Source organism: Nyctibius grandis, chromosome 4 (genome assembly GCF_013368605.1).
Source record: "Nyctibius grandis isolate bNycGra1 chromosome 4, bNycGra1.pri, whole genome shotgun sequence".
Taxonomy (NCBI): Eukaryota; Metazoa; Chordata; class Aves; order Nyctibiiformes; family Nyctibiidae; genus Nyctibius; species Nyctibius grandis.
In genome coordinates, this window is record NC_090661.1 from 39,340,303 (window position 1) to 39,353,000 (window position 12,698).

The following is a 12,698-nucleotide window of genomic DNA, read 5'->3' on the forward strand; positions in this document are numbered from 1 at the left end:
CACAAGGAAATGCACTTTTTGTAGAAATCCTTATTTTCTGATCATGCCAATCCAAAGAAAGCTTTACTGTATCTCTTTCTGAAATAGAGAAAAACCCTGACTCACTGATTTGGCTGCAAACCAGGATGTTGATTAATTTTGGTTTCATATGTTGAAGATTTCCTTTTTGATATAGCACCTAACACTATCAAAATTTTCTGGTTTATTTTTATCATATTTCCTTTCTGTTCTATCCAGAAGTGAACACTTAAGACAGAAGAAAACTCTACGTCCTCCCATCTTTAGCAGCAACAGAATTTCAACACAATGCAGGCTTGAACTTTAGTTCACCATTTTAGCTACCAGAAACCTGTGAAATTGTTTAAAATATCAATTAGAATTTTTTGATGCCTATTCTCTACACTTCTAAAGCCATCTGACTTCCCTAGCTAACAACCTTACTTTTATACCCTTTTATATCCTGAATACTTGGCCTTAACACTGAGTATCTGCCATACTACTATGCCTCCATGTAACAGTATCTTTAGACTCAGTTTAGAGTTGCTCAGTCATTGTGAAAATAAATAGTAAATTACTTTTTGTGCCTGTAATCTTTAGTCAACCCCTGCCAAAGCTAGCCATCACATTAATTGTCTATTTAAAAATGTTACCACAATTCAGATTGCACGAGGTAACAGCAGACAAAGATAGTAACAATTCAAATAATAAAAAAAAACCACAATTGAAACATATATATAATACCATGTAGTCCTTCCAGATGATGGACAACACAAGCTGAAATGATGTGCTGTGAAGTGGATGCTGAGGTTTCAGAATCATTGGAAAAATTAGTGTTTATATAAGTTCATGTCATTACCCCATTAGCAGCTGACCACTTCCACGAGGGACTAATTTTGAAAAAAATTAAGGCAATTTTAATCTGAGACATTACAATACTTAGCAAGTACTGGATAGGTCTACTGATCTGCTTACTCCTTGAACTAGTGCATATATCTTCATTGATATTGTGAATTGCAGCTGAAGGTGACAGGCATCTTAGTTGATTTTCTCAGTCAAATGTTATGCCTTCAGGAGTGTGTCAGCAACAATATTTTGCAACACACTCAACATACTAGCATATCTTTTATTTCAAAATCCTAACATATTGAATCAGTAAACATTCATGCTTGAGCCTCTTCCATGACTCAAAGATAATAAACAAAATCCCATCATCTTTACGATAAATTACACACAGCAGCAGATTAGGCTGATTATTTATGAAAATCATAACATCAAGAAAAAATGCCAACATGGTGAAATTGATCTAAAAATGCTCAGAAAATGAATGAAACTGTTTCTTTTCCTGCTCTTACAGGATAAATGTACAATAATGACGGAAAAGAACGGCCAAATTGTTGTGGGTAAACTACAACAAAATGATGTTCTGAACAAGTTTGCTTGTGATCCCCCCGAGATCTATTTCTTTTACTAAAAATTTGATACAGTTTGGGCATTGGGCATGTATGGCATTCCACATCAGATGCTTGACATGCACTCTAGCAAAATTTCCCTAGTAACTAAACCAATTTAATCAGTTGGCAATATTTGTCGACAGGACATTTTTGAGATTAGGATCTTAGGGACCATGTTTAAGCCTGAAAAAAAGGGATGGCAGCAAAGTCAGTTCATACTCAATACAATTCTTCTGCAAGTAGCCCTCATTCCAATACATGGGACTGCTTCTCTGTGCGTAGGACTTCATCTTTATAGTTTTATTCCCATAGGGGAATTAAAATAGCTTTTGCTTTGATAAAAATTTATCAGTAAAATCAGATGGCCAAAAGAAAACAATAACAATTTGAGAATAAGCATTTCATAGCAAATTGAAAGCAAATTAACACAGAAGTTCTTTTTAACCTGTACAGCCTTTGGGTAGGATGCTAACTTAAACCTGTGTTAAGTGTTGTCTGCAATCTGCTCGAACATTAAACCATTCAACCTAGTTCCCATTACTTCTTTCAGAGAAAGTTTTCATCATTACAGTGGAAACTAATTTTTATTCAGTTTTGCTACAGTGAAATACAAAAATGTCATTTACAAACAACTTATATTTTGAATAGACAACTCAAATAATCCAAGGACAGTTTTCTTTTCTTCACAGTTAAAAGTATTTAATGACAAAATCAGGGCTTCCAGTAATGACTCAAGAGAGCAGGTCCCACTTTTTTTTTTTCCCCACAGAATGGCACAAAATAATTTCTAGGTCTTTGAGAACTTTCAAGGAATTGGTTACAATAGATACCAGTAAGTATTACAATTCTGGCATATCATAGCAAAACCTACCTACTAAGATCACTTTTGAGAGAGCACATTTTTCTTAATATTTCACATAATGCACAACTTTTGCTAGACACAAAAGTAGCCTTTTAAGACAGAGTTTGCAGTACAGTAGTCAAGTCTAACAATACATTATTTTTATTCTTTGCAGAACTTTAAAAAGATAAAGAAACTATTGATGATGTTACAACTTACAAATACATTCTTTCATATGAAACATTAACCTGAATTATAGTATATGTTATGTATATGACTATCTAATAATACTAGGTTGTACACACTACAAGCTAAGTTCCAGAAGGAAATTGCAATGCTATAAGATTTACCTTTGGATAGACATTTATACAACTCTGATTTTTTTTTCTAAAAACTACCAAATCTTGTAGTTCAATAAACAGCAAGAACAAAGTAAACACACAAACAGCTTTTCCTTCACCCAGTAACACTAGGTTACTTAGAATTCCCACAGTAAATGGCTTTTGATGGTTGGATAAAAGTCCTGAGTTATGATACATAACACAATACACTTAACTAGAGGATATAAAAAAAATGCTGAAAAACTGCCAGTGGGACTAAAATAATGTTTTAGAACAGTACAACTCACAAAAGGTCTGGAACATAGCAGTGCAACTGTAACCTTGTCCTGTCCAGCTGATATTCATGTAAACACCTGAAAACCTATGCCTTTTTATCTCAATTTAGACAAGTAATTCTTTTCAGGTTTATCTGATCTGGGTTTTAGACATTTCTTCTAAATTATTGACAAGTTTAGAAGACCAGCTAGATGGCAGTAGTTCAAAACCTATTCCTTCTTTCTCTCAAGAGGAAGACGTGAGCTTAGCAGCAGAAAATAGTTAAAAAAGAAAGAGTGGAAAAGATGACGACAGAAGATAGCTATGTGGTCAAAAATGTACTCCCTGACTGATTTCTAATGCAGCTATTTTTAAAAAATAGCCTAACATTTTGTCTCTAGCAGAAGTTTAATTTCTAATGAGGGACTGTTTTCCTGGTTAATTTGCAGAAATACCCATAGTCATTACAATAGTGCTCAGAAAGTTACTGACATTTCCAGGGCAAGCATTAATTGTATGTAGCTCAACGGAGTGTTCAGAACTAATGTTGTTAATGAGCCTGTTCTGATTTATAACAGATGTGGCCAAATTCCTTTTCAGTTGACATTGCTGGATGTAGTAACTGTAAGAGCTGATGCTAAATAGATCTAAATGATGATATGGTACTACACAGATGACAAATATACCCCTTCTCTCAATTTCCAGTGTGAAATTAAATAAAAAGCTTCATACAAAACACTTTAAATTACACAAAAAAAACCCCAGATGTAAAGTTTGAATGCAATCAGTTAACTAGACAGTGTCCTCAGTTCAAATGAGAATGTTTTCCTGAAGACATGCGTCTTTTTACAAAATGGGTATTTCCAAGAGATTTTCAGTTACTTCAGCTTGAAGTAACTAAAAGGTTCTCAATTACTACAGAAGCTTTTATCTCTCTTACAAGCACTGCTCTGAGCATTTTAGGCTGTTTAAAGTGCCATTAATAATGCAAAAATCTTATTCTACATTGAAAATGAAAACTATAGTACATTCATATAAAGCCAGCCTTCTGGCTCTCCAGTAAGATGAGGACAAAAATGAAGGGCAGGCATCCTCAGAAGATGAAGGCTGAGACTTCTGCTAGGATTTCTGTTTATAGCTTAGCTGTTAAAAAAAAAGTGCATCTTATTTTTTTTTTTTCCTTCATTCTAGAAGCATATTAGAACATCTCAAAAAAATGTTAAGAAAACAGCAGTGAAGGAAAAGAGTAGCCTACTTATTTTTGTAAGAGAATACACTGCATATATTGCACATAGTGAATACGGAATGAAGTAGGGAGTCACTTTCAGTGATAATATATATTGAAAACTGAGACCCAAACTAGAAGTTATGATTCTAATGTACCAAGACGTGCTTTTTGAAAGCCTCTATTTTAAAAATCAGACAACTAGCTAACACAAAAGTCATTCTAATCAGACAAATTTCTGAAGTGTTACCAAAAATTCTTACTGTAGAATTTATGAAAAACAGATGACTTGGAAAATAGTGCATTCCCTTTTTACCCAGGCCTTTTCATTCTCATTTACATATGTCTTTAGCCACAGAATCATAGGCAAAAAGAAAATGAAATGTTATTTTATACCAGAATGCTAAATTCTAGATTGTGTTTGAGGCACAGCTCTGTATGTATAGATGTAAAAATTACTTTTTTCCTCAATTTTGAAGCCTCAAGCATACACTCTGTAGGTTTCACTATACTATTCAAATAATCTATCTAGAAGGGAAAATAGGAATATTCAAAATGCAGCACTGGTAATAGACCCCTATGAAATTCAGATATGTGCTTCTAAATGCTGGTGATGACACATGCAAAACTTCCTACATTGAGTAGAAGAAACAAATTTTTCTGCTTCCCAGGACAAAGCAGTTTATTCTCCACTATAGTTACAACCCCAGGTGTTTAATTCCAACATTCACATTCTGCTGATGCTACATAAAATGAAGAAAAGTATACCCTTGTTTGGATTTTATTTCCACACATATGTCCACAACCAGTTAAATAATTTTCTGTACAACTGGGGGAGAATATTACTATTTTAATTCTGATCAGTTTGTCATTTGGTCCAGTTCCCCTGCTTGCTTTTACTCCTGCAACAACTGAAATACAGGTAGAAAGTACTGCAGGACTGTGTAGCAGTATTACAAAAGAGGAACAAAAGTTAAGCCAAAAAGGTAGAAATGCAACACTTTTTCCTGCACAGAAACTGAAAGAATGCATCTCCACTGAACTGGAAGAAAAAAGCACACAGAAGTCTGGATCTCCTGTAAAAGTTGCTGAATGTAGCCTTTTCAGTTTCTCTTGGGAAGATTTCAACTTTGGGCAGTATCTCAGCATTTGTGCTTCATGGCAAGCTGAAAAAGAAAGAAAAAATGAATTAAAGAGAGATCACATGTAATGATAGCTATATCAAGCTAATATGGCTAGTCTGGATCAGAAGAGTTTGTAAACTGAATTCTCCAAAAGATGCCTGAAATCTGTAACTTCTTTGCACACAGATATGCAGTTGTTCCCTTTACTGTGACAGATCGGCAAAATTTCTCTTTGCTATGCTAAGAAGGCAGGATTTATCTGCTTTCATAGCTGTATTTCCTAACATTTCATTATTTTACTATCTGTGAGGAGGGCTGCAGCAAGACACTAAGAACAAAGAATGCTTAGAAGAGCGGTCATTTAGACCTAATGATTTGGATTGTTAAATACAATCAGAAATTCTAGACGAGTAATTTAAAACAACTGTTCAGCAGCTCTGCCACTACATAATAATGAAAAATTAAGGACTGATTGCCTTTCTACCCCTGTGATTACTGATTATTTCAATTTCAAATAATTCAAAAATGGACTTAAAACTGGGAATGAGAAGGAGAAGAAAGAGCTAAAGTGAGTTAAATCCTGTATAAAAAGTGTAGACAAACTGACTTTGGCAAATCAAGCAGAGAACTTAGTTTTAGGCTCTGTATAACTAAAAAACCGGTATCTGTAGATAATAGCATGCTAACAAAGCTGAGATGAGTGAACCCTCTAGGAAGAGTTACCGAGAAACCAGAATTGGTAGGGTCAATTAGAATTTCCTCATTTGCTACCAGTGAAATGCTGACCCATAAATGACTCAAATTTAATTGACATAAGCCTTTGATACTCAATGACCTGGTCATAAATATGCCATTTAAAAAAATATATTATTTGTAGAGATATACTGGAAAGGCATTTCAGCATGAAAGAACTCCAACCAGCACTCTTCTTTCTCCCCTCAAACAACAAGATTTTTTTTTCAGAAAAATGTGTCTTCCGCAGACAACTCTGACAAGTTTTTATTATACAGAATCTGTAACTCCGTGTCCTGGTTTGGCCCAAACCAGGCCAATTAGTCTTAAAGAAACCAAGGTCACTGCTAAATTCCTCACTGCTTATGAGTGAAGAGCCGAAGGGGGGTAGCACCTGCAGGGAGGAGCAGACAGGGCAGGTGACCCAAGATTGACCAACAAGGTATTCCATCCCATACATGTCATTCTCACTGTCCTATTTATCACTAACCCACTGCCTCCTGGAGGTGGGGCCCAGGAGGGAGGGGCCCTCCTGTCTCCCACTGATTGGTACCAGCTTTGCCAATTCTCCAGTTAAAAGCCTGCAGGTGTGATGGCAGGAGGAGCTACTGCATTTTCCCCTCTGCCTATGCTGGGGGGAGCAACTCTGCCTGAGGAGGATTTCCAAGCTCTCAGTCTTGGCTTTGTATATATTTGTATATATTTGTATATATTTGATTATTTCTATTATTATTGTTATTATACTCTTTTTCATTATTATAGTTTATTAAAACTGTTTTAACTTTCCAACCCATAAGTCTCTCTCCCTTTTCCCTTTCCCTTTCCCTTAGGGGAGGGAGAGGGTTAACAGAGAGCATCTGCCACCTGGTTAATAGCTGGCCCAGCTTTAAACCGTTGACAGATTAATTGGAGCCCAACGTGGGGCCTGAGGGAAGCTCCACCAGGTTACTCTGATAAGTTGAATCCTGGCTCTGGTGGGAGGAGACCCGGAGAGCTCAGCTGAGAGAATCAGATTTCTTCCTTTGAGATTTATGAGGGGTTGGAAAGTGAAAACAGATAGTGAAGATGGTGATGTCATTTTTGAATACTGTGTTATCTCATCTTTTTATGGAGTTTCTTTCACAGTTGAGTATTGCAATGATGCCTTACCTGCTGTGGGCACTGTGTTATTGCTTGCTTCTTATGAATGTTTACATGCAGTTTAGCAGTGGGCGCTGGTCGAAATGTGTTGTTTTGGTATGGGGTTTGATACTGATTTATGCTGTGATAAACTGGGCAGTTAATATTCCGATCTCTTATCTCTATGACACAATGATGGGCAGCTTTAATCGCGAATCAGTAGCAGCAACTTCATCTGCACGCTCCAGGCGTCCTTTAGCTGATTCTGTTAATGATTACACTTCCAGTTTTACTTTGGGAAATAGTACCTTCTCCTTTTCTGCCAAGCTGATTCCACTAGATTTTGCGAAATTAGGATGGTGCTGTCTAGGTGGCATGTTTTTATTTTTGGTTGTCCTGAATGTGTTTCTGATGTGGGATAAGATTAAATATCGGTGCAGGGACGGTTGTAGGTGTTATGCAGCCACCTCAGATCCTACAGTGTGTACTGCCGCTACAGCCACTAAACCCACTGAAACCTTGGCAGCCTGTACCACAGCTGCTACACCCCCCAAGATGGCCACTGCAGCTACTCAGACTCTCAGCACTCCCACGACAGCCACTGCATCTACTCAGACCCCAGCATCTATTGAATCTGTACCAATTGCTCCTGTAACCAGGAAGAAATACCAAAAGAAATCAGCTCGTGAAGTGAAGGATGATGACTCAGAGCCTTCTAAGACAGAGCCATCATATGACCCAGGTGAGGGCCCTTCTCAGGCAGAGTTAGGGCCTGACACAGATGGGGGTTTCCTCGATCGTCCTTTTAAAGCAGACCCATCACAGAAGAAAGGTCCTTCTAAAGCAGAACTATCACAAGAGGAGGACTCGGACGTAGAGATAACCTACCACTCCTTATCCCTGAAGGACCTGAGAAATATAAGGAAAGACTTCAGCCGTTATGACGGTGAGCCTATTATTACCTGGTTGCTCCGATGCTGGGATAATGGGGCAGACAGCATGCAATTGGACGGCAGAGAAGCCAGACAGTTGGGATCCCTGTCCAGAATGGTGGTATTGATAAGGCGCTCGCAAGAAAGTCAAACACTGTCAGTCTCTGGAGGCGACTCTTGTCAGCTGTAAAGAGCAGGTATCCCTATAAAGATGATGTTATGAGTCAACTAAGCAAATGGACCACTATAGAAAAAGGTATTAACTACCTGTCCTGGTTTGGCCTAAACCAGGCCGATTTTCCTTTCAGTGATTTTTACTTTCAGCTAAGTCTCCTCTAAGTAACTGCACTTTCTGAAACTAACTGCATGTTTTTGCGGACAGTGTCTGCTTCCAGGACTGATAACGCTCGAAGTTTGTAGTTATCACTGAGGCACCGGTAGGGATGTTGTGCAGAAAGGCTCTTGCTGTACTTAGTCTTAGAGAAACCAAGGTCACTGCTGAATTCCTCACTGCTTACGAGTGCAGAGCCGAAGGGGGGGTCGCAGCTGCAGGGGGGAGCGGACAGGGCAGGTGACCCAAAATTGACCAACGAGGGTATTCCATCCCATACACGTCATTCTCAGTATAAAGCGGGGGGATCACGAGGGTCTCGCTCTCTTTCTGCTATGGCCGGTGTCCAGGGAGGACTCCGTCTGTTTTCCTGCTGCCCCCGATCCTGATCCGTGCGTTCCTGAATCCAGCTCTCGACCATCGCTAGGCCCAGGCTGGGCCTTCCCGGAGCCTGCCCTGCAGTGCCGGTGGTGACGTGGCTGACTTCAGGGGAGCTCAATCTTGGTTTTGTATATATATTTGTATATATTTGATTATTTCTATTATTATTATTATACTTTTTCTCATTATTATAGTTTATTAAACTGTTTTAATTTTCCAACCCACAAGTCTCTCTCCCTTTTTCCCTTTCCCTCTGGGGGGAGGGGGGGGGGATAACAGAGGGCATCTGCCACAGGTTTAATAGCCAGCCCAGCTTTAAACCGTGACACTACCTTAGAGAACTGGCTGTGCAAGAGATCATTTATAGACACCCACGGGAAGTTGTAGATCCTGATGAAGTGGAATGCAACCGATCCATGTTCCGGAAGGTTGTGAAGAATGCTCCACCGACATATACCCATACGTTGTCAATATTAGTATGGGGAGAAGATGATATGGCACGTTCTGCTGTGGGTAAAATGGCTAACTGCATGCGACAGTATGAAGATAGTATTTCTTCCCCACTGCAGGCACGCATCTCGGCTGTGGAAAAACTGACTAAGGAAAACAAGGACTCATTTAAACAACTGTCAGACAAACTGTCCATGATCGAGAATAAACTTGACTCTCTACCTACACAGGCACGCGTTGCAGCTGTTAGGAGAAAACGCTCTCCTACAGGACCAGCTCAAAGGAAACGGAACACATCACGAGGTATCCTGTGGTTTGCCCTGCGTGGTTATGGGGAGGACATGAGCAGATGGCATGGACAACCTACCAGTACCCTACAGGCACGAGTACGTGAGTTGCAAGCTAAAAGAAATACCAGAGAGAATTTTCCTAGGAGGATGGCTGCTCCAGTTACCAGTGAGCAGGACCCCAGTCAGGGTAGATGGGCCTCAAATCACTTTTTCCCAAGTGTGAATAGGAGAAATGAAGGTCCAGTCCCTGTGAGCAGCACGAATCCATTTCTTAATTAGGGGGGCCCTGCCTCCAGCCAGGTGGAGGAGAGGGACAACCGAGTTTATTGGACTGTGTGGATTCGATGGCCTGGCACATCGAAACAACCAACAAGCGGATCAGGCTGCTAAAGTGTTCCAAATAGATTTGGACTAGGAACATAAAGGTGAACTATTTTTAGCTCGGTGGGCTCATGACACTTCAGGTCATCAAGGAAGAGATGCAACATACAGATGGGCTTGTGACCGAGGGGTGGACTTAACCATGGACTCTATTGCACAGGTTATCCATGATTGTGAAACATGCGCCGCAATTAAGCAAGCCAAACGGTTAAAACCTTTGTGGTATGGGGGGCGGTGGTTGAAATATAAATATGGGGAGGCCTGGCAAATTGACTATATCACACTCCCTCAAACCCGCCAGGGTAAATGCTATGTGCTTACCATAGTGGAGGCGACCACCGGATGGTTGGAAACATACTCTGTGCCCCATGCCACTGCCCGGAACACTATTCTGGGCCTTGAAAAGCAAATCTTGTGGCGACATGGCACGCCAGAGAGAATTGAGTCGGACAATGGGACTCATTTCAAAAACAGTCTCATAGACAATTGGGCCAAAGAGCATGGCATTGAATGGGTATATCACATCCCCTATCATGCACCAGCCTCTGGGAAAATTGAACGGTATAATGGGCTGTTAAAAACTACTCTGAAAGCAATGGGGGGTGGAACCTTTAAAAACTGGGATAAACATCTGGCACAAGCTAACTGGCTAGTTAACACCAGGGGATCTATCAATCGAGCTGGCCCTGCTCAGTCAGACCTTCTACATACAGTAGAAGGAGATAAAGTCCCTGTGGTGCATGAAAGGAATCTGTTGGGAAAAACTGTCTGGATTCTTTCTGCAACGGGCAAAGGTAAATCCATTCGTGGGATTGCTTTTGCTCAGGGACCTGGATGTACTTGGTGGGTGATGTTGCAAGATGGCGAAGTCCGATGTGTCCCTGAAGGTGATCTGATTCTGGGTGAGACTACTTAATTCTGAACTGTATGTTGTTGCTGCATAAGTGTCTTTCAGGTTAAGACAGTGGTGATGAGACCGGAGCTAGCTTCATCAAGTGGCGTCCAGTAACCTCCTCGAGTCTGACATCTTTAACCTGCAACCCGTGGGCACGAAGCATGACAAAAGAGAGACTGCTAGCCAGATGGAAACCCACAATCCTGAACCAAATGAACTTGATGAACTTTTTGCATAAAGATGAATCATAAACTAGTGATATGTGTATATATATTTGAAAATGAAAAGGTAGTGGTGATCTGAGTATGACGTGAATGGTATGGAATAAGGGGTGGAATGTCCTGGTTTGGCCCAAACCAGGCCAATTAGTCTTAGAGAAACCAAGGTCACTGCTAAATTCCTCACTGCTTATGAGTGAAGAGCCGAAGGGGGGTCGCACCTGCAGGGAGGAGCAGACAGGGCAGCTGGCCCAGAATTGACCAACGAGGTATTCCATCCCATACATGACATTCTCACTGTCCTATTTATCACTAACCCACTGCCTCCTGGAGGTAGGGCCCAGGAGGGAGGGGCCCTCCTGTCTCCCACTGATTGGTACCAGCTTTGCCAATTCTCCAGTTAAAAGCCTGCAGGTGTGATAGCAGGGGGAGCTACTGCATTTTCCCCTCTGCCCGTGCTGGGGGGAGCTACTGCATTTTCCCCTCTGCCTGTGCTGGGGGAGCAGCTCTGCCTGAGGAGGATTTCCAAGCTCTCAGTCTTGGCTTTGTATATATTTGTATATATTTGTATATATTTGATTATTTCTATTATTATTGTTATTATACTCTTTTTCATTATTATAGTTTATTAAAACTGTTTTAACTTTCCAACCCATAAGTCTCTCTCCCTTTTCCCTTTCCCTTAGGTGGGGGAGAGGGTTAACAGAGAGCATCTGCCACCTGGTTAATAGCCGGCCCAGCTTTAAACCGTGACACTCTGAGCTCCTGTTCAATCACCAACAAGGGGAAGGAATTTTGTAGAGGCAAACAAAGTAGGAGAAGAAGGTGTCATAAGCAGGACTTGACAGATAAGCTGAGCTAAGTTCCAGCCTTTACACGACTAAATACAGATACATGCTTCCATTCAGCAAACTCTGATAGCCAAAACAGAAGCACCCTGAGTGCTATTGTTTCCAGTGCAAACTAAGTGTGGGTTTTTCTTTAACAGGTGACTAAGGTGTTTTTTAAGTATGCTAGAAAGAGTATTCCTATGCCATGAATCTTCCACTGTCTCCATTACGTGTTTTATGTCTTAAAATAACCTGACATATAGCTGAAGTAGAATCATAGAATCATTTAGGTTGGAAAAGACCTTTAAGATCATCAAGTCCAACCATAAACCTAACACTGCCAAGTCCACCACTAAACCATGTCCCTAAGCACCACATCTACATGCCTTTTAAATACCTCCAGGGATGGTGACTTAACCATTTCCCTGGACAGCCTGTTCCAATGCTTGACAACCCTTTCGGTGAAGAAATTTTTTCCTAATATCCAATCTAAACCTCCCCTGGCACAACTTGAGGCCTGTAGTTCCCCGGATCTTCCTTCTGGCCCTGCTTGTAGATGGGCGTCACACTTCCTAACCTCCAGTTAACTAGGACCTCCCCGGTTAGCCAGGACTGCTGATAAATGACAGAAAGTGGCTTGGTGAGCACTTCTGCCAGCTCCCTCAGTACCCTTGGGTGGATCCCACCTGGACCTGTAGACTTGTGTGTGTCCAAGTGGCGTAGCAGGTCGCTAACCATTTCCCCTTGGATTATGGGGGCTTCATTTTGCTCCCTGTCCCTGTCCTCCAGCTCAGGCGGCTGGGTACCTGGAGAACAACTGGTCTTACTGTTAAAGACTGTGGCAAAGAATGCATTAAGCACCTCAGCCTTTCCCTTGTCCTTTGTCACTATGTTTCACCTTG

The 12,698-nt window shown here is 40.6% G+C and overlaps 1 protein-coding gene across 4 annotated transcripts in view; it reads right to left on the reverse strand.

Moving 5' to 3' along the window:
* Positions 1 to 2,058: 2,058 nt before the first annotated feature.
* Positions 2,059 to 12,698, reverse strand: part of STXBP6 (syntaxin binding protein 6) — a 161,886-nt gene continuing 151,246 nt past the window's right edge. For 3 of the 4 annotated variants that reach the window (XM_068398399.1, XM_068398396.1, XM_068398398.1), the window contains one exon: positions 8,128 to 8,204. In XM_068398399.1, coding sequence (XP_068254500.1) covers positions 8,178 to 8,204 — 27 coding nt within the window. In that variant the 3' untranslated portion in view covers positions 8,128 to 8,177. Of the gene's footprint in view, positions 5,280 to 8,127; positions 8,205 to 12,698 lie in introns of those variants that run through there. The other variant, XM_068398397.1, reaches the window with a different exon arrangement.